General features: G+C 37.1%; 1 protein-coding gene across 3 annotated transcripts in view; it reads left to right on the plus strand.

The window, feature by feature from the left end:
• The window catches only part of SLC44A1 (solute carrier family 44 member 1), a 196,540-nt gene that overhangs the window by 145,769 nt on the left and 27,549 nt on the right, over nt 1-23,222 (plus strand). The window contains exons 14-16 of one of the 3 annotated variants that reach the window (XM_036111439.2): nt 605-841; nt 2,772-2,852; nt 5,875-8,285. In XM_036111439.2, coding sequence (XP_035967332.1) covers nt 605-841; nt 2,772-2,852; nt 5,875-5,898 — 342 coding nt within the window. In that variant the 3' untranslated portion in view covers nt 5,899-8,285. Of the gene's footprint in view, nt 1-604; nt 842-2,771; nt 3,078-5,874; nt 8,286-23,222 lie in introns of those variants that run through there. The other 2 variants (XM_036111437.2, XM_036111440.2) reach the window with 2 other exon arrangements.

Here is a 23,222-nt window from a genome sequence, read left to right on the forward strand (position 1 = left end):
TTGTTGCAGCCTTATTTATACCAGAAAACAATAGAAGTCTCCAGTTATAGGAGCCCGGTCAAATTTTAAGCCCCCCGTAAGATGAAATTATGTGGCTAAGTATTTATAACATTTATAATGATACTATAAATATTAATGAATAGCTTTTAATGATTCATATGTATAATACTATTTCATATATGTAAAAGTGCTTAGAAAGAAACACATAGCAATACCCTGGAATGTCAGTAATTTTCTTCTGAGTGCTAATAGGGCCATTTTCTAAAATATGCATACACTTATTTTAAAAACTGCTACAGGTGCTACATATGGGAAGTTTTAAGGAACAAGCATAACATTTGGAAAACATGACTAATTTTTCATGTAAACCAGAAGTGTTCAAAGGATGATGTGTTTATGTGACGTGCACGTATGTGTGCACGCACATACAGATGTATATGTGTCTGTGGGTCTGTGTGAGTGATACTTCCTAACTTGAGGTGGAATGAATGTGTGCAACCATCATTTATAAATATTGAAGGGAACTTGAAATCTGCACATGATGAAGAAACAATGGTTTTCTGTCGTAGGCTATTAAGTGTGCTCTTTGTTCTCTCTGCTTCAGGTGCTGATAGTCTGCAGCACAGGCTTGGCTGGGATTATGCTGCTCAACTACCAGCAAGATTACACAGTCTGGGTGCTGCCTCTGATCATCGTCTGCCTCTTTGCTTTCCTAGTCGCTCATTGCTTCCTGTCCATTTACGAAATGGTAGTGGATGTATTATTCTTGTGTTTTGCCATTGATACAAAATACAATGATGGGAGTCCTGGCAGAGAATTCTATATGGATAAAGTGCTGATGGTAAGTACTTCAAATGCCCTCGACTGCTTTAGGGGTAAAAATACTAGTCAAAATATTTTGCAAAACGTTCTCTGTCTTTCATTCCTATTATATGCAACTGAGTGATTCACAGTTAGACCTGCAGTGCTCATGAATGAGCTTAGTCTTAGGAAAATCAGGCAAGAAGGTCCTTGGGCATGGATGGGACCATTTAAATAACACCTAGCTGGAGCAATACCCATTAATAGTCCTGAGTTCACATTATTTCAGACTCCTGCCTCCCTCTCTGCGGTTAGACGGATTAGAATTGACTTTTTCAACCTGAATTTTAGCCCTTGAATTGGAACACTGGACCACCGATGTTCTAAGTGCCCTTTCCTAAAGTGGAGTTCAAAGACGTCCCAGGTTGTAGTACCTGCCTGTATTTCTCCATCTATCACCTTTCCAAATATTACTGCTGTCAGCCCCATTAAAACTCATTATCCTAAGTATGCCAGGCCAAATTGAAGGTGTTTCGTAATGAATACAGATTAACAGACCCATGATTGTATTGTTTTCCATTAGTCAAGATCCGAACCTTTACACAGGTATTACATTCAGATTCTTTATAGTTAGGTAGCCTCTGCAGCTTTCCTATATTAGAATCTCTATAGAAATTTTTTACAAATTTAGACATCCTATTTAAATGGTTCAAATACTGTTATCAATGTCAAATTCTACCAAATTAAGGATACTTCTTAATAATAGGACTTTGCTATTAAGCTGTGAAATATTCCTATTTGAAGAGTGGGTAACATTGAAGACTAAACATTAGACATTGAGATAACAAGTCCTCTTCCAGGAGCATGTTTTATCTAGTTAAATCTAAAATAAATGTGTCAATAAATAGATTTTTTTTCCAATCACAAAAATTCCAAATGATTTAACTGGCATATTTGGTACTGATTATCTCTTTCACTGAGAACACCATCAACTAAATTTCGGACATTTTCGTAATGTCTAAATTATAATTCTAACTGGCTGTTTTCATGATGGAATTTGACTTGTGAGCATTCCATCTCCCTTCTGATTAAGGCATTGAGAAGAATTTGGGGATGCCTGGCTGGCTCAGTCAGGAGAGCGTTTGACTCTTGATCTCAGGGTTGTAAGTTTGAGCCCCACGTTGGGTGTAGATAAGATCTTAAAAAAAAAAAAAAAAAAGGAAGAAGTATTTGTTTTTGTTTTTTAAACACCTGATCAGAAGCTGAGTAAAAGAAATACACTTTTTCTTCTTTTAGTTTTTTCTGTAAGAATAATGAGGATATTTAATGGAGAAGTGCTCCATAAACTTTGACAAGATAGAATTGTTTCCTTCGGGGCATAATCCCATTTTAGCTACTTTTGACCATAGATTCTGGTTGTTACTTCCTGTCTTCCTGCTTTATGGAGTAATTTCAAAAAGCCAGATAGACTTTTTTTTTTAAGTAGCTTATTTATGGTTTGGTAAAAACAGTATTTTGACTTTAGTAGTATCGATGCTTTCTTTTACCTTCTAGGGTTATTTTAAAGAGAGGTCTTCTGGAGTGAAATGCTCTTGTTGTTCTGTTTAACCTTGATACGGAAGAAGTAAAACAACAAATAAAACAATAATCTATGGGAAAATAGTCCTCTTCAAAAAAAAAAAAAAGTTAGGTATTTTGTCTTCCAAATAGAAGTAACATTCTCTCTTTGAACCTAAGTGCAATGGTACCAATGAATGGATGGAAAAAAGATTTCATCTTGACAAATTGCAGCCTACCCACACAAACTTAGCAGCTCTTGTGTAGGATACTAAATATTATTTATTGCTATGTTTTTAGGACATCTCTTTACTAACATTGAATCCAAAAATGTAAATGCTCCTTAGGATTCATCTACCAACCACAATCTGAAAGGACCTAAGAATTTATGCCATTTGGTCCATATTTTGCAGGAGTTTGTGGAAAACAGTAGAAAAGCAATGAAAGAAGCTGGTAAGGGAGGCGTTGCTGATGCCAGAGAGCTAAAACCGATGGTAGGTGGACATGAGGAGGTGGCCGGCCTCCAAGAGTTTCATTTTCACTTCCTCTCTCTCTCTGTCTTCACTGACTGCACTTCTTCGGGAGAAGCTGTTATTATCTGTATCACGCAGGATGTACTGCTCTTTCTGTTTGTGTGTTTACCCATCACTTGGATGGCAGAATTCTTGTCACAACTGAGACCACCTTCTGTAAAAGTAAGCTGAAAGGAACAGCGTCTTTTTCAGTGCTCATGGTGGGGAAGGGGCTATTTTTGTCCCTAAACTAATATTGCCATTTCTGGGGTCGGGGGTGTGTTTTGGTTTTTTTTTTGTTGTTGTTGTTGTTGTTTTTCTTTTTAACTGTCAGTGTTTGGTTTTCATCAGACTGAACATTTGGTTGTACACTTAAACTGACAGTTTGATTTTTGTCATTTTTGGAAGGTGATAATAATTCCTTTCAACTTGCTAAAATTCATATCCCCCACTTTTTTAATATTGGTTTGTTTATGTTGCTGTCTTTTATCCTTCGCTTTTTCTTCTGTTGCCTGGATTGTACTTTCTTTGTTTCTTAAGCTATTTTTCAGTAGAAAACAAGGTTATTTCCATCAACACTCACATTCCCACTCAGTAAGACAACCTGATCTTGTCTAGCCTCAGCTTAATTGTGAGAAGGATAAATTATCTCTGCTCAGTGATACATATGTATTATAAGTACTCTACTTTCATTTGACAAGAAGAAACTTAGTCAGTGTAAGAGAATCCTGAGTTGCTTTTCCCACAGATATTCTCACCTCTGCATAATAACAGATGTCTCTCACATATGTTTGTGTAATTACTGCCTATTTTACAAATGTATTGTTCTTAAAGAGCATGTGACTTCAAAATATTATATAATTGCCTACCTCCTTAAACAGTTCATTTTAAATAACATGCCTTCTAATTGCACATAATGTCCAAAAGTGTGAGATGAAGACTCTTCTTTCTTCTTTCTAGTTTAATAAGTGGTTGATTTCATAGGTTTCCATCTTGAGAAATACATAATATAAAACAAGCCCATTTAAGTATATAAGAGTAAAGGAATGGGTTTGTTTAAGGTAGGGGGAAGGGAGGCTATATGTATATGCAAGATAATTACATATTCAACCTAAATTAAAGCCTCAGCAGAATGTTTAGATATAAACTCTTTCCTCCATAACCCCTTCCAGGCCCTATTTTAGTGTTGCTTTTAATAGCACTGATGATTATAAAGTCAAACCTTCAATGTTTAGTTCCCAAGGTAGAGATCACTCTAATCGTAAGTAAATTATGTAGCACTCTTAGTTTTAAGCATGCATCAGCCAGAACTGCATTGAGTGGGCAAGGGGTACCATCAACAATGCCCCCGGTCTGGTTACTTGCCTTCCCTACCCTTTCTTTCTGTATCCCCCTTACTTGACCCTGGCTGACAGGAACAACAGTAAAGATTCTTGCCAACCTTCTGGTGGCATGGGTAAATGAGGAAGGCTTTCTTCTTGTCGCTCTTGGCTTATCTTACTTGTTCAGTAAATGAGGTTCCTAGCCTATAACTTAAAAAGGTAAAATATAAAATCTTAGAATGTAAACTATCTTACCCCCCACCACCTTCTGTCTTCTAGTGGTTGACACTTCTATTAAATCATTTGTCAGTAATAATCATTTTTCAAAAGGGAGAAATATGTGGAGGTCTAGACTAGCTTAGTTTGAACTATGAATTGGCATGTATTTCTGCATTATCCTTTAGTGAAAGACAAATTGTGGTAGACCAGAATGCAAGTATTCCTTCCCTTACCAAACCCCAATTCATAGGTAATAATACTAGGAGAATTGCCCAAGTTATGTGGCATTCTACCAGAAGCGAAGAATTTAGAAAGATTTTTCTCCCCTAATATTGCTTTCAGTTTTAAATTAATGTCCCTTAACTCAAACACTGCTTTAAAATCTTCATTCACTTTTTGCTTTTATTTTATGTTGTTCATCAGCTCATTGCTTGCAGATTAATGACAAAACTCTCCACTCTGTCCCAAAATATATCTTTTACGTGCATTGTTCTTCTGGTGCTTTGGACATTATAGCATTTGATCCCTGAGAATGATGTTTTATATGTTTTAAAAAGTTCCCAGGAGAGAAGTTGAGATGTTGTTAACAGAGTAGTTAAATATTTTAAGCATAATCAATACCTCTAATTCTTATCCCTCTTTTGCATTAGCATGGTAACAGTTGACCACCATCTTGGATGTGTCCCTAAATAATTATCTGAGAAATTCCTCTCTAAAGTTTAGGGATTGGTAGAATTTAGGATTGCTTATTTGTATTTGCTTGTTTTAATTCACATGTTATTCCCGTAGATGAAAGTTCTGTGAGAGCATCATACCTATTTTGTCGTTTCTGTACAACCTGCTCTTTAAGTTCACTGGTCTGTCTTCTTTCTTAATGGGATATTTTAATTTAGGGTTTACTTTTAGCCTATAGAATAATGTTCAGGAAAAAATGATGTTTTAGATTTCCCTTTTGACAGGGGATCATTGAACTAAACATAAGGACTTCCAGTTTTCCTCTTGGACTATTTCCTTTTTTTTTCTTTTTTCTTTTTCTTTCTTTTTTTTTTGAGAGAACCTCACTAGTTAAGGAAACTTTGAAGGTTTGTGAGGTCATCCTATACATCTTTGAAAATGATTTTAGAAAAATTGATCAAATGTGTTGTAGAAGTTTAAGAAAGAGACTTTCCGGCCCTCTGCGTACCGGAAAGAATTTATAGAGGAAAGGGAGAAAAAACCTGGACACTGTAGCAACATAGGCCAGAGACGTATTCGCTGCATATCTCAAAGATGACCCAGAAGGAAGTGTGACTTTCAATATTCATAGGAATTGCAGCCCCTGGAATATAGGTTCGGGGAGAAGGGCTCTCAGTCCATTTTGCTTTGTTGCCGCTTGTGACCATCTATGTATTTGTAACATCATTCATGATCTCCTTTTAATGGTAATTGTCTAAGATTGTACTCTGTATGACTTTGTTTTCTAGGCTTCGGGAGCAAGTTCTGCTTGAACCTAGCCGACCGTTATGGAACCCATTGACATTCCAAAACAATATATACACATAACTATGTATTTGTGTGTGTGGGTGTGTGTATATATGTATATGTATGTGTGTATATATATGTATATGTATATACACACACACACATAATCAGCCAAAATCAGAGAAAAGGAACAGGGATTTAATACCTTTTTTATGCTTATTTTTGTCAAACATGTACTCCTTTCATACGGGTGGCTTTTACAAGGCAACTGCCGTCATTTAATGTTTTCAATTGTAATTGTCTTAATGGAAATGTTAAGATTCATATCTGATTAACATTTTTAATAACTTAGAGGAGATTTTAACTTTAGTTATTTAAATTAGGTAAAATGATTGTACCGAATTCTCTGTCTAAAGTTTATTCAGGGGTGATTTCCCTGATGTGTGCATAAAAATCAAGGTCTTATTTTACTGATGCATAAGTCCTAGCCGGTGAGACTAGGCATATGCTTTCAGATAAATAAGGAGATACTCCAGTCATTTTTCCCCAATCAAAGAAGCCATGTCATTTTACTTTTAGAAACATACTAGTGGACTCAATATGGGAATTTTCATAATAGCTCATGCATTTGTCAGCCAACATTAAAAAGTAACCAACTCCTCAGGTATTTGTAGTTTACCCTAAGCTTCTATAAGAGAGTAGGTTAAAAAGAAAAGGGTAGATAATCTTTCTTATGCAAACTTTGTTCTTATAGTTTGTCTTTCTTTCATTTTTTACTTTAGTAGCATCCTCCACAGATTGGTGTGCCTGATTTGAAGGGAAGCTGGGGCGCCCAGCAACTTTAGCCTTTAAGTTTCCGTGTATTGATTTGCAGATTAAGTAATGCTGGGAGGAATAAAAAAAGAAGGGGAGAGAGAAACATGCAAATTCCAGTGCTTGGGCTTCTGCTTCTAAGGAGCTGAAGTGGCTTCAGGCTAAGTGGCCATTTTATTCAAATGCTTGCTGTAAAATCCGAAAACATACTGGCAGGTGCTCCTCTCCTTGGCAATTCATTAAGTATCCAGAATTCTACAATGTTTAACTGAAGAATTGGTTATGTTTTGATCCTCAAGTGTTGAATATTCTTTTTGTTTGGGAATGGGTTTGGGTTTTTTTTGTTTCTCGTTGTTTTTCTTTTTTATTCCTGAAGCTTACCAGATATGAATGGCTAATATTCCATTGTTCTGCTTATTGTAATGGTGAATGCTTTAAGAAAAAAAAAGTGTAATTTGCTAAGAATAATTCATGATCTGTTTATGCGATAACTCCTTTTTGTTACGATTTTTTTAAAAAAAGCTATTTTTGTTAATGTAAAGTAAATATTTCAGAGCAAATTTTTTAAACTTATTGCACTAAATACAGGCTCTGTACAAAAAAAAAAAAAAAGCCTCAGCATTTTATCATTCCATGGAAGAAGAATCTTTTGAAAGAAAGCATTGCCTCTTACCAGAATTAGACAGTGAATTAGACCGGTATTATGGAAATGCATTCAATTAATGTCACTAGGGCTTAATAAGCAGCGGTTTGCTCATGTGCTTGCTTTCAAAGGGTTAGACCTTTAAATTGCTGCAAAAGGTAAATTGTATTTTTTCTTCTTTTCTTTTCTTTTTTTTTTAGTATCCGTGTTCTTTACTCTAGCTAGGCTAAAATTTGCTAAATGCCTTGGTTTCTTTTCAAAGCTCATGTAATAATTCTGATTTTTCAGAATATTTGCAATAAGAGTCTGGATTTAAAAAAAAAAACAAAACAAAACACACACACACACAGTTAAGAGCTCATATCTTGGCAAGAACTGGGAAACCAACATTGTGAGAATAGCTATTTTGAAACAATAATTCTCCAGAAGTTAACATCTAACATTGCCAGACAGTTTCATTGTACTCTTTTTGTATCATTTGAAATGGAATAAATATAATGATGTAACTAACAATTATCCAAATAGATGAGAGAGCAAATCATGTAAGAAAATTCAGAATACCTTCTGTTTCATAGCCACACAGATTTTGGACATTAAGAAACATTGGGAACTAAATTTAGGATTGGAAAAAGTCTGGAAGATGAGTATCAGAACAGAAGACATTCTATTCTAGGAGCTAGCTATTTTAGGAGATGTCCCTCCAAAGTGACCTGATGGAAGTCTTGAATTTGGAAATTAGGTTCTACTCACTTGGACATCCCAGCATCACGGACTCTTGCTGTTCCCCTGTTCCATTTGCTCGCAATCTCAGCTATTTGGAAGCCACCAGGAATGCTTTCTAATTATCATTTGCAACTAGAACTGTAATCAGAAAGAAATTTTGTATTTTTGTATAACTTGATTGTGTGCCATTTTATATAACAGGTCCTGTTTTACAAATAAATTTTGTTCTACTAACTTTGTGTTTAGAAATTATGATCTATGTGTAACCATGTCATTTGAGTTCCAAATTAATTGCCAGGCTGTTTTCCCTAAGTAAATGTGTGTGCCATGTAAGTAGATATATGCATCTCTGCATATATATGTTACAGAGACACACACAGAGAGATATTTAACATATAGAATATCACTCTCATATGAGCTTCATTCCTTGATACATTTTATAAAGCCTCACAGAGGCTTTTTAACAATATTTCAATGTTTTGAGGTTATGTTTGGATATTCCTGCTGCCTCTTTCATTCATTGCGAGTCATTCTTCAGCTAGCTCTGGGCTGCCTTATTGCTGTTCGCTCACTGCCTCCCATCTTCTGCCCAAGTGAGAAGAATAGGTGAAGAACAAAAATTATCCGTGATACGTGGTGACCTGAATAATTTTATAAGCCATTGACTCTGTGTTGTGGTTTGTGTCTTTTTCTGTGGTGGATCTTCAAAATCGTGTTCAGTACTGACATCTCCAGGGTACAGTTACGGTCCACTCGTGTAAATGGTGATCGTGGTGACCAGAGCACCACTGTGGGTTCTGCCCTCAGCAAAAGGCTCGCGCACAGGATTAGACTTTGCAGGCTCCTGCCTCAAGAGTCAGTGATGCTGTAATATAAAATGGAAGGAAAAAGGTTATATTTCAGTATAAATCCAAGAGACCGATCTTCTACGGGAGGCCTAACCAGTACGTTAGGTAAACATTAGGAATTTAGCTAGGGCATTGAGATTATATAATCCTTACATGGATGAGCAGAGCTCAAAGCAGGTTGTTCCTTTAAACCATTTAATGCAATGCTTAATGTTTAGGATTAGAGCTTTTATCCTATCCTATAGCATGATTAAGTCCTACGTTACTGCAATGTAAGTAGCTTAACTGTGTTTTGGTCCCCAAACTTTTTCCATAATGGTTGGGGAGGAGGCACTCACTGAGTCTCTTTCAAAATTATGCTGGAGATAAGTTTTTTTCTTTGTAGAGATGTTCCCTTACTCTTGTATTTTCTTTTTTCAGCAAAGAACATTAAGCTGCTGATTTCCAATACCATTGACCTTGGTATCTGCCAACGGCCCTTGTCTTTCCAGGGCAGTTTCAGGATTTCATACCAGTAGGGGTTAGTGAAGAGATGACCCCTTCCTTTATCCTGGTCCTAAGCTGCTTCTTTATACCAGAGTGATGCTTCTCCCACCAAAACTGTGGGCACCAAATATCAGGCCATATCAGTGCGCCCGAAGCTTCAACCATTTCCACCATGCACAGTACTAGCTAATAAAGGCCATTTCCAGAGATCCCCACCCCAACCCACCCCACCTGCAAAATAGGACTGTGGGGTCATTTCCAAAACCAGAGCTGCCAGTTATGGTGACCCAAGCATTTTATTTTATCTTTGGTCAGTAACCTTCTCATCTGAATTTCTGGAGTTTCCAGTAGCCTTAACATAGCCTGTGAGAAGTTACCTTCAGAAAAGTCTTTAAGCTTTCACCTTGCAATAAGTTCTCTACTGCTTTTCTTATTGCTACTTAAAAAAAAAAAAAAAATCCTGAGAGTCTGGAGGCTTTCACCTGCCACAGTTAATTTTTGTATTCTTTTCATATATTCCATCTGACAGATAGGAATGCACTATAAGGGCTTGCCTAGAGTTGTTAAGACGTGGTCTGTGAATATATATTGGAAAATTGCAGGTTCATAAGTAAATACACATAAAGCAGAGATTTGCGTATTATAAATTCACAGCATAGATTGTCTTTTGCTTTAAATGCATATTCATGTATCTTTATGTACTAAGGATGCATATTAGCCCTTTTGAAAAGTAGGCACTGTTCAGATACAGTGACTGCTTTTGGAATTAGCTCATCTTTGATTAGTGGCAATAGCCTAAATTTTGAAAGCAGGACCCTTGTAAGCTTGTAACAAACTTCAAAAACAAAACAAAAAACTAAGTATGTTGTATACATTTGTCAATTTAAAATAGCACATTTTCCCCATTTAGATTTCATAAATGTGAGCCAAATTCTTATTCTCCACATTTTAAGAGGAAAATTTTAATCCAAGATTCAAATCTTTTAAAATATCTTTCTTATAGAAAACTTCAATGCAAAGTTTCTAAATTTGAGAATTCCTGTGGAAAACCTTTCTATAGAAATACTATAGTACCTTTTCTTCCTTCCCATCTTCATGATTTTTATATGCATAAAAAAAAAGACAAATGTTTCAGTTTCAGTATTGCATGAACAATGACCACTTTTGTAAATTACATGGACAGGATTTAAGTTTGATATTTTCTAAAGGAATTCATTAGTAAATTTGTGGGAAAGATATGAAATTATTAGGAACCAAAATATTAAGCAATTTTATTCCATTTTGATACTCAGTTTTATAACTAAAATGATTTCCTGAGGAATAAATACTCCAGGCCAGGGCATTCAGAATAATAAAGCTTTTAGGTTACTCAAAGTCTAGTCAAGAAAGATCTAGCTGAATATGAAAACATTGTAATTCCCAAATGTTTCGGAAAATTTTCACTTTTATTTGCTAAGACCTGAATTTAATATTTGATATTCATAAGCAGATTCTTAATCTTTTGAGAGGACTATGGGCCCCTTTGAGAAGCTTATGAAAGCAATGGACTCTTTCTCTCATATGCACATAGCACATTTATGAACATTTAAAATGGTAATAGAATTTCAGGGCCAGCCTCCACCCCACCATCCTCTTAGGGTCCAATGCACACAAATCAAAGGCTCCTCTAAAGTTGGTTTGATAACATGTTTTGAAATAAAGTAGTGATTAGGCCTCCACTAAAAATACTTCTAATATGGTACTAACGAACTTCTAACTTGGAATTATTTGTATAACCTGAAGACTTTCATTTAGTACTAGCTTTGGAAATAGAAACCACACTAATATGAAGGAGTAAGAAAATGGTCAACACCAAATCTTCAAGACATTTAAGATTTCATTCCTTGGAGGTGTGATGGTGTGTGTCGGGGAGGGATTTTGGCAAGCTACCAAATTATTTGCAGCAGACAAGAAAATCTAAGAAGTGAATAAGGAAGGAATCCTTACAATTATCCATCTACCAAAACACTTGATTCTTTTTTATTGTTGCTCAGATAAGACAAATGTTATCAGTAGATCACTGTCTAAAAATATATGTCATCATGACCAAGAACAGTTGAAGATGATGAGAAATTAGCAAACTCAGTATAGTTCACAACAGTTTAGTGGAACGTTGGAGGGGCAGATACTGGGGGGGGAGGGAGGAAGGGAATTCAAAAGTTATTTTTCTCCCTACTTTAATCAGGGAGGTATTTTTTTGTTTTGAGTGTTTTCTAGTCCCCACTACAGCAGACTTTGGCCACTCTGCCCATGAGACTGTCTCTCCACTCCCCCACATCCACCTCAGCTTCTTAGGGAAGCATGTGGATTTTTTCACATCTCAACCTTACTATTAGGTAAGGGTGCCGCATCTACATGGAGGGCCCGCAGGGCCCTTAAAAGAGCAGGCAGAAATCCTTAAAGGAGTTTAAAGGTCTTTTAAGATTTGATTCCAGTGAGTCATGATTTGTAGTCAGACATCAAACCGTTGCCTACATTTTCAAGCTGAAGAAAGCAGTGGGAATCTCATAACTGGCTGGAGAAGAAAGGAGGAAAGTCAGCTCCCTCCCCCACCCCACACCTCCAGAAGAGCTTTAATGAACCTTCCACAGTAGCAAATGGAGAGGCCGTGGGTGGAAATTCCCATAACGGGTGAAAAAGGGCCTAAGTCCAGTGTAAGTATCTGCATTTGATATTCCTTTTGTTGTAGACGTGTATAACTTAGAATGTTCTGATCTTCACATCTGAATCTGATCCACCCATCCTGTCCGATTGGAATGTAGTTTGAGTTAGTTATTTTTTTCAGGAATTTGTGTTAAATCATTCTGTGTGAGTAAAAGTAAGGACTGAAAAGAAGACTTGAATAAATGGGCACGGAACTGAGAGGAAGCTCCAGCCAGCATCCCACGGACCATTCTACCTGCCACTAGAAAATGTGAGCACTCTCTCTATTTACCATTGATCATCAGGCCAGGATTCATAAATTGTGTTAGATACCTCACAGGAATGAGACAATAATAGGACAGCGTTGGGGGCTGATGATGTGAGACATAGACTCTTAAGGAAATCTTCCCCATCCTCTGGGCTCCAGTAGTCTGTAATCAGAAGTTCTTTTTGGCTCCTCTTGTTTTTGTGCTAGTTTTGATTTTCGGAGACTTAGCATGGGGAAAGTTACCTTTCTTCTGTGTTGCCTTAGTGCAACAAGATTATGGTGTGTTGCTGAGGTTTCCTGACTTCCTTCTTCCTATAAAAGGGTACTGGGAGCTCCATAATGAAAAGAAGTTTCAATGTTACTGTCTCAGAATATTCTTGACCACTGAATGCACTTCAAACAGGTCTTGTACCCAGTGACGTAAGTTCAGTGGGTTGTTAGCTGATTTGATTATAGGAGGAAAAACATTACAACCCACAAACAAAAAAGTAGGGAGAAAAGTATGGAGGGCACCTAACAAAATGACAGGGGCTCTGGGGAAACAACCAAAGACAAAAGTGTATCTTCTGAAGACCAAAGGCCCAACTTTAAGTACTTGCTGGCACAGCCCATCTGAACTTCGGGAGTTTAGAATAGAGCTCCTAGAATAGGCAGCCGAGCTTTAAGATGAGTCAGTGCAATAGGGACCTGCTATTAATCTCTCAGGCTCTGAGCCTTATATCCAGTGTCAGGCCCAGCCCAGTATATGGGATGATATGAATAGAAAACACGCATCGGTGTGTGTCGATTGCTCACTGCTGTGTGATCCAGCATGAGAAATACGTCATGGTATTGCATATTTCTCAACCTGATGCCTTTTTTGTCTTTGTCATTTTCTTTCGCCATTTGCATCCTATTTCATAGTGTCAAAATGAATTTTTGTATCACGTCCTGTCTGTCCATTATGAACTGTTAGGATCACAGTTCAGCCTTCCATGAATTCTGTAGTTCGGGATCCTTTACCTTAGCGTTATTGTGAGCTTCTCCTTATCCCAGCATCACTACACTGTATTCAGGTGGGGAAACAAACATGTAGGTGCTTGAACATGCCCCACAGACACGGTTGTAGCCCTACTCTTTGTGACTGTCATTATTGACACAGTGCAGACTTTACAGACAGAGCATTATGCTCTCAGAGGACTTTAAAAATATGTATATTAAGCAATTAACTTTCTGGAATTATCAAATCTTGCTGGGAAATTAACTTCCAAGAGCTCTGAATTGGATGGAATTCCATCTGGCTTCAGAGTACAATGAGCCTATATGAAATGGAGCTTTGAAATGTTTTTCTTGTGCAGAAATATGAACTAGAAAAAAAGTGCTGATCCAATGCTAAGTTTTCTCTGTGTACTGACTCAGTTGCCAGAATTATAATGAAAACTGTATTTTAGTCTAACAAATGTATAGAATTTTTTATGTAATAAATAAAATTTTATAGGAAAGAATGTCATTGTCTACTGTGTTGGAACACTTCCCCATGCCCAGGGTGGTGATTAATAGTAGTGGAAGGGAGGAAAATAATTTTCCCCCTACCCTTCTGAGTTCTTAGTTGAGACCCCCCCCCCATAACAGAAGACAGATTAATGAGAGAAAAACACGCAAAAATTTATTAACATGTATACCTCGTGTGTACATGGGAAAGACCCAAGGAAAATTGAGTAACCCACCAAGACGGGTTAGAATTCAAGCTTAAATACCATCTTACTAGGGAAGGGGAAGGGGCCATGAGGTAGGTCTGTTAGGGGAGAGGAGATGATTTTTAAGAAAGATGAGTGGGCCCTGAGAAGAATAAAGGAGAGGTAAGATAGTTTGTGAGAGAGTTTTCCTGGGTGTGGTGTTGACTTCTTGTCTCCTGTGATAAATCAGTTCTCCCTGGTTGATGAACCTCCCAAGAAGGGAGTTGATGACAATTGAGTTTCTTTTGGAGGATCTGTCTTCAGGCAGATGAGGAGAGTTCAGAGAAATCCTCTTCCTGCATTTGCTATTTTTCAAGTACCTACAGTTCAAAATGATCAATATACCAAAATGGAATTTTGCAGGTGAAATGTTTTGAAATCCTACAGGTCATATTTTGGGGCAGCATATTCTACTCTTCAATAGAAAGTGATGCTGGGCAACATTTTGCCTTCAGATTAGGTCATTATGCTGCAAGGGTGCCCTAAAATTTCCCAGCTCCTCCATTCTAGCCCCTCCTAGCATATCCTAGGGTCTTTGAAGTACAAAATATAAAAGGGCTATAGACTAAAGAAGTACAAAGTTCATCCACTGCCCAACCAGGCTTGAGTCTGAATTGCCCTGTGAATACTAAGGTTGCAACTGAATTAAGTCATTAGGTAGAGTAGAAAAAAGCCTGTTGGATAAGGTTTACAATGGAAAACACTTTTGCCTGGTACTGTGCCCTGCACGTAACTTGAAGCCTAGATCTGTGCTGAGTTAGTGAGTTTGTGAAACTGTGGTATGCCCTCATTTACGCAGTTGGCTGTGTGTGCCCCATTAAAGCTTGGAAAAATCAAGCTTGTTTAAAATGGATTGTATTTTAAATGATACTGAGGAATAAGGAAGGGGATGTTCATAAGTGGAAGACCTTTTGTAATACCAGTAAACCTCTCCTAATTTGTTTCCTAATTTTGGACTTTGAGAGGCTGCTGTACAGACAACTTTTCCTTAGTAAATGTGAATAATGCCCAGATCGTAGCCCCAGATGTTTATCTGTACCATCTTGCCAAAAGTTGTTATAGAACATTTGTGAGGCATCCTCAAATACTGCAGGTATTTGACATACTGAAGAATATTGATAAGTCTAGACTGTTAATTCTTTTTTTCGGTGGTTCTGATGCAGATTTACACAATTTCTTGTTCTATAGCCCACCTAGTGATTAAAAAGCCTGTGAAAAGCCTCACGTCTCCTAAAAGGTACCCAGAATTTTTTTTCTCTGTTTGGCCGTGGAAAAGTATACTCTGTATTCGATTTCCAATTTTAGAAAATAATAAGATTTCTTTCAGGAAGAATACTATTTGTGCACTCTAGGTTAATATGTAAGTTAGGATTGAAATCTGAGCTTCATATAGCTATATAGCTTAAAGCTCGTACAGGCATTGAAAGATTCAGAAAGAAACCAGTGTCGTACGAGAATCTTTGGCCTTAGATCTCTGATCAAGTGCTGTGAAACTAATCAGTGCCTCTTCACATTATTTTTTTAGTTGTGGCAAGTAGCAATGAAAGCAAGAAGAGCCTTGTGCCTTTAATTTGATATTACGCATTTACTGTTCAAATCCTGAGAAAAATAACTTTAGAAGATGCACCTCAATTAAATTTGGGTTTTCAGAAAATGCAAAGCTAAGCTATTAGACCATTTCATGGACTTATCAGCAATTTCAATAGAAGTCTTAAAGCTTTCTAGATAGTTATAAGCTCCCTGGCCAAGTATTTCAGTCTAGAGAGGCGGGAGTAAAGAATTGCCTTCAAGGCAAAACAAAAACGCTTTTACTATTTATACTCATCATATAACTTTACACTTGGAGACAGGATACTAGGCATTTGTGTTTGATCTACTGTCCATCTGCCAGGAAGGATTCTCGCAGCTTACAAAATAAAACAACTTAACAACAAAATTAAAATTAAAAATAAAAGGCAAATGAAAATTGAGAAAAGAAGATTAGCTGTATAAGAAACCCAAGGATGAGCATAAGACTGAACTGCTAGTTTTCTGTCAGTCCTGCAAAGAGGAAGTCAAAAAGGTACATAGTTTTACATGTCTAATAAAAGGAAGCATTGACTAGAACTTTAATAGGAGGGACTGGTCAGGTATTAAAAATGTGTAATATTTAATGACTTGGCATAATGTCTATAGTCAATGAAAAAGGGATAAAGCAGCCTGATCTCATTTATGTAAATCAATATTTTTATACATTTTTAAATGACTGAAGGTACGGTAGATGCAATTCTGTAAGAACTGGTAGTTAATCGGTTAATTGAAAAATTTGGTGAATGAAGAGAATCATTATTAATGAAAAAAAATTTTAAATACAAGTAAATAGTCATTGGCTAATCTTTGACATAGGTATAGTTCTTTTTTTTTTTTTTTTAAGATTTTATTTATTTATTTGAGAGAGAGAATGAGATAGAGAGAGAGCATGAGAGGGGGGAGGGTCAGAGGGAGAAGCAGACTCCCTGCTGAGCAGGGAGCCCGATGCGGGACTCGATCCTGGGACTCCAGGATCATGACCTGAGCCGAAGGCAGTTGCTTAACCAACTGAGCCACCCAGGCGCCCAGGTATAGTTCTTTTTTATGATTGACTCCTCTGAAGTTTTCTGTTGTCTTTTTTGCATTAACCACACCAATAATGTAACGACCTAAAAATGTGATAAATGAAATATGGTTTTTAGAAGTGGATCAGGAGTTTAGACATGTTTATGAAGCCAGCTGTGTATGGACTCCCAGATTTTTATAATTTCTTTACATTGTTTAAAATTCTCACATACACATAATTTGCGAGTAATATTTTTAGTATCTTTATAGTCCTTCCAAAGCATTCAACTTAGTTTTCTTTGCAATTACTCTCTTCATACTCATTGTTTTTTTTCAATATGTATAATATTAATAATCATACCATTAGAATAAACACTGCACCTGGCATAACATGTTGGAATAAACATACCTGACTCTTGCTAAGCATAGTCCACTGATGGCTGTGAACAGAGTCCACATGCCCCCAGGAACATTCAGCCTGCTATGACATCAACCAGTACCTTCTACAGGGGAGTGCAGAATGTCAGTTAGTCTGGCAAGGTGGTGAAGTGGAAGTCGCTAAGAAAGCCACCCTTTTTACACCCAAATGGTAATTATGGTTATCTCTGTGGGATTGTGGGTAACTTAATTTTTTCTTTGCTTATCTGTATGTTTAAAATATTCCTCTATAATTTCTTAATATGAAAAAACATAGTCACATTAAAAAGCAAATAGCTAGGTAAGTATAATAAAATGATAGTAACTAAACCCAGATGGTAATAGATTTAATGGAGTAGAAGAGATAGTTCCCAAAACAAATTATATTTTTATAAGAATTTCATAAAAACTAAGGATATACCTCAAATGAATAAGGAAAGAAAGAGTTCATTTAATAAACGGTGTTTAGGACAATTGGCTTTCAGCTTGAAAACAAATCTAAGTCAAATCCAAATGGATTAAGGATATTTTTTTAATTAGACATGGGAAAGATCAGGGGAAGGAATGGGAGGGACTTAATAAATTTAGAAGGATTAGGTTTAAAAAAAAAAAAGAGCATAGACTGCTGGGAGTTGGTGAGATCCATGTCTCACATTTTGTGGAAAATGTAACGAGTGAGGCCCATTTCAGATGCATTTACTAATAAGCATGTCTACAGCAGTGTGCTAGGTATGTTCACTTTAATTCAACAAGCATTTCCTGAGACCTCCTCTGGTCAGCCAGATTTATAATGTTGGAACCCAGTGGTAAATATTCACTCCCTGAGCTTAAGGAGCTCACAGCCTGATGAGGGAGATAGCAGTGAAGGTTAGGATGAGAACAGGGTGTTCTGGGAGCACATAGGCAGGTATTGGGGTCATTAGGAGAAGCTACCTTGAGCCGAGACTTGAAGGATGAGCAGGAATTAGCCAGATGATGATAGGAGAGATGGTGGGAGGGGAGAAGATTCTACTCAGAGGAATAGCAGTGATCATACAGCAACGTGAAAGAACACCAGTTGTTGAGCATGCCCTAAGCCAAGAACATGTGGATATGCAGCGAGCGGTGACTGTGACCCTGGAGAGGATACAGGAGTCTTGCTGTGCATTTAGACCTGAACCACAAGCTGTCAGGAGCCTGGGACAGGAAGAGGGAGACTGGGAGTGAGGAGGAAAGGGAAGAGGAATATTCCAGGGGGAAATCTAACAGGCCTGGTGACCAGCTAGATCTGGGGAGAAAGAAAAAGAAATTGTGGAGCTCTACACTCAGAGTGGTGCATGTCACCTCTGCATTTAAAGATAGGGGCTTGCACCAGATGGTCAAGTTCATCCAGGCTCTGCTTCTCTACTTCACTGAATATCAGAAATATTTACCTTTTCTTCTTAATGCTATCTGATGTAAAATTTCTGTAATGATAAGAAGGAGTTAGTTGGAGAAGAGTTTAAGGGTCTGAAAATTCTTCTCTGTGCCAACAAAATATTTATTTTTTCACTCCCTGATAGATGAAATCCACCCAATTTCTGGTTTCAATTAAGAGATCCCAACCTAAAAATGGCTGTGCAGTTTAGGTAACTGCAGGCAAACTCTGTCTCAATGGCTGTAACTCTGTTCTACTAATTGTTAATCACCTGCGCACTTCTACACTAACAAGAAATAATGCAATATATTTGGTGTATTTGTATGTTTATATATTCATGCTCTACTTTTTTTCCAAAAAGGCATATATACAATAAGATTATTAAAAATAGAAAAGCAAGGGTGTCTAGCTGGCTCAATCGGTGGAGCATGCAACTCTTGATCTCAGGGTCGTGAGTTTGAGCCCTGTGTTGGGTATAGAGATTATAAATAAGTAAACTCGAAAAAAAAAAAAAAATAGAAGAACAAAGGATAAGCAAGAAGAAACAAATATGCTAGATTCTAGGACTAATTGTCACAGCATAATAAGGCATTAATATTTTGAGCTTCCTGGCAACCTGAAACGAAAGGAAAGCACCAAGATTTATAGAATATTATTCTTTGATGGAAGTAAGTGTATGCATTATTCAAGTGCCTGTGAAAGCCAAATTAATCTGCATATGACTGTCAAATTTGGGTTTGGAGGTGCTGAGCTGATAAAGTCCCAACATGTAACTTCCTGAGTCTTTAACTAAATGTGTGACTTTATCCTTACCCAGATCTTCCTCTGTTAGGACTTAAGAGACACATTCTTAAGTGTTAATAAAACAGAAAGGAGTCTTCGTTTATTCTGAAGACATTTACCAAGTCCTATATTAGCTAAGGATACAGAAATGAGAGATCCAGTCTTTGCCTTCCGAAGTCTCACAGTGTTTAGGAAGGCAAAGGGGTGAACAGATGATTGTAATATAGTGTGCCAGACGCTCTAATGGAATTCACTCAGGAGCAGCATGGAGACTACTTGAAGGTGGGAAGGGTAGGGAGATGGGATGTGGTAAGGGAAAGAAACCTTTTGCAAAAGGGAGGTAGTGTCTCTGCTCCAAGCAGAAGGAACAGTGTATATAAAGAAATGACATGTCTGTGAATCTGTCCCAGAGAATGGGTGTGGGGACATGAAATTGGAGAACTCAACAGAAATCAGATCTTGAGGGTCTTGTGTGCCATGCTCAAGGACCTGATTTTATGCTGAAGAAAGTGGAGACTCACTGAAGGATTTTAAGCAAGAGAGTGCTTGATGATTTGAGCATTTTAGGGGGAAAAATCACTGTGGTAGCAGGGGGGGACCTTACCCAACCTGATACAGAGTGTTTATGAAAACCACACAGCTGGGGTGCCTGGGTGGCTCAGTCGTTAAGCGTCTGCCTTCAGCTCAGGTCATGATCCCAGGGTCCTGGGATCGAGCCCTGCATCGGGCTCCCTGCTCAGCGGGAAGCCTGCATCTCCCTCTCCCACTCCCCCTGCTTATGTTCCCTCTCTCGCTGTCTCTTTCTCTGTCAAATAAATAAATAAAATCTTAAAAAAAAAAAAAAAAAAGAAAACCACACAGCTAATATCATACTCAGGGGTGAAAGACTCAAGGTTTTCTCCCTAAGATCAGTAACAAGACAAGCATGCCTATTCTTGCCATTTCTTTCCTTTTTTTTTTTTTTTTTTTAGATTTTATTATTTGACAGCTAGAGACAGCAAGAGAGGGAACATAAGCAGGGGGAGTAGGAGAGGGAGAAGCAGGCCTCCCGCTGAGCAGGGAGCCCAACGTGGGGCTCGATCCCAGGACCCTGGGATCATGACCCGAGCCGAAGGCAGACACTTAACGACTGAACCACCCAGGTGCCCCTATTCTTGCCATTTCTATTCAATGTTATACTGAACATTCCAGCCAGGGCAATTCAGTAAAAAAAAAAAGGGGGGGGGAAAGGCACCCAAATTAGAAAGAAAGAAGTAAAATTATCTCTCTTCCCAGATGACACAATCTTATATATAGAAAATCATAATGAATTCACACACACACAATTAGATTTAAACAAATTAAGCATTGTTTGTGGGACATAAAATCAACACATAAAAATTAGTTTTATTTCTATCTAAAGTTTTATTCCTATCTAACACGTAAAAATCAGTTTTATTTCTAATCTAAAAAGGAAATGAAGAAAACAATCCCATTCATAGTAGCATCAAAAAGAATAAAATCCTGAGAAATAAATTTAATCAAGGCTGTGCAAGATGTTTACATTAAAAACTACAAAATACCATTGAAAGCAATGAAAAGAAGACATAAGTAAATGGGAAGACATCTATGTTCATGGGTTGGAAGGGTTAATTTTTTTTTTTTTTTTTAAGTAGACTCCATGCCCAACGTGGTGCTCGAACTCACAACTCTAAGATCAGGAGTCACATGCTCTACTGACTGAGCCAGTTAGGCACCCCTGGAAGAGTTAATATTGTTAGCATATAATACTACTTAAACTGGTTGACAGATTCAATGCAATCCTTATCAAAATCCCAATGGCCCCCCCCTTTTTTTTTTTTTGCAGAAATGGTGATTCAAAAATTCATATGGAGTTTTGCAAGGAACTCCATTTTGCCAAAACAATCTTGAAAAAGAATAAAGTTGGAGAACTACCACTTCCTGATTCCAAAACTTATTACAAAGTTATGGTAATCAAAACAACATGGTACTGACACATGGATAGATAATGGAAATCAATGGAATAGGATTAACAGTATAAAAATAAAAGCATGTGTCTATTGTCAACTGTTTTTCAACAAAATTGCCAAGACTATTCAGTGAGGAAATTTATCATTTCCTTATCATTTTCAATAAATGATGCTTGCACAACTTGGTATCTACATGCAAAAAAAAAAAGAGAGCGAAAGAAAAAGAAATTGGCCCTTTACCTCACATCATATGCAAAAATTTAAGTCAAAATGAATCAAAGACTCAATATAAGAGCTAAAACTGTAAATCCCTTGTAAGAGAACATAAGGGTAAATCTTCATGACCTTGGATCTGGCAATGTTTTCTTGGATATGACACCAAAACCCAAGCAACAGAAGAAAAATAGGTAAATTGGGCTTCATCAAAATTAAAAACTTTTGGCTTCAAGGGATACTATTTTTAAAAGTATGCAAAGGCACCCACATAATTGGAGGAAAAACTTGCAAATCATATACCTGATAAGGGTCTAGTATCCAGAATATTTAAAGAACTCTTAATAGTCAACAACAAAAAGACAACCCAATTTAAAAATGAGCAATGCACTTGAATAGACATTTCTCTAAAGAATATATTTTTAAATTTTTTCTTTTTCTTTTTTAAGATTTTATTTTTATTTATTTGACACAGAGAGAGAGTACAAGCAGGGAGAGCAGCAGGCAGAGGGAGAGGGAGAAGCAGGCTCCCCACTGAGCAAGGAGCCCGATGTGGGGCTCGATCCCAGGACCCTGGGATCATGACCTGAGCCAAAGGCAGTTGCTTAACCAACTGAGCCACCCAGGTGCCCCAAGAATATATTTTTTAAATGGCCAAAAAACACATGAAAAGATGCTCAGTGTTATTAAGTATTATTAGACAAATGCAAATCAAAACCACAATGAGATATGACTTCATATCCACCAGGATGATTATAATCAGACAGCCAATAGCAAGCATGGATGAGAATGTGCGGAAATTGGAACCCTCATATGTTACTGATGGGAATGCAAATTGATGCAGACCCTATAGAAAATAATTTGGCAGTTTGTCAGTATGTGCTCAAGCATAGAATTACCATATGACCCAGGAATTCCTCTCCTAGATATATACCCAAAATAATTAAAAACAAACATTGGAACAAAAATTTGTAAACAAATGTTCATCACAGCACTATTCACAATAACCAAAAGGTGGAAACAATCTAATATCCATCCACTGATGAAGGGAGAAACAAAATGTGGTATGCCCATACAATGGAACATTATCCAGTCATAAAAAGGAGCTAGGTACTGATACATGCTACAATATGGATGAACCTTGAAAACATGCTAAACACAGAAGGCCATATATTGTATGAATACCTGTATATAAAAATATCCAGGATAGGCAAATCCATAGAGACAGGAAACAGATACAGTGGTTTTCAGAGGCTAGGGGAAGGGCGGTGGGGGGAAGAGGTTACTTCTTAGTGGATATGAGGTTTCCTTTTGGGATAATGAAAACATTCTGGATTATATAGTGGTGATGATTGCACAACTTTCTGAATGTACAAATGCCATTGAATTGTGCCCTTTAAAATTATTAAAATGTAACATTTTTATGTTATGTGTATTTTAACACAATTAAGAAAAAAACTAATGACACTGGTAGATATTATTCATTTAACTTTATTTTGAAATTTTAGAACTTACAGAAAAGTTGGAAGAATGGTACAAAGAATTCTTATATACCTCACACTCAGATTCCCAAAATGTTAGCATTTTATCACATTTGCTTTATTATTTTCTGTCCCTCTTGCTCTCTCTGTTGCTCTATATTTGTCTGTCTCTCTGTTTCTGATTCTGTGTGTGTGTGTGTGTGTGTGTGTGTGTGTGTATTCTATAGACTATTTAAATTTTTACAGTTGTCCCACTAATGTCCTTTATGGAAAAAAATTCTGGTCAAGAATCCAATCTAGGATCACACATTACATTTAGTTCCTTGTGTCTTTAATGT

This window comes from Halichoerus grypus, chromosome 14 (genome assembly GCF_964656455.1).
Source record: "Halichoerus grypus chromosome 14, mHalGry1.hap1.1, whole genome shotgun sequence".
In the NCBI taxonomy this organism is placed as follows: Eukaryota; Metazoa; Chordata; class Mammalia; order Carnivora; family Phocidae; genus Halichoerus; species Halichoerus grypus.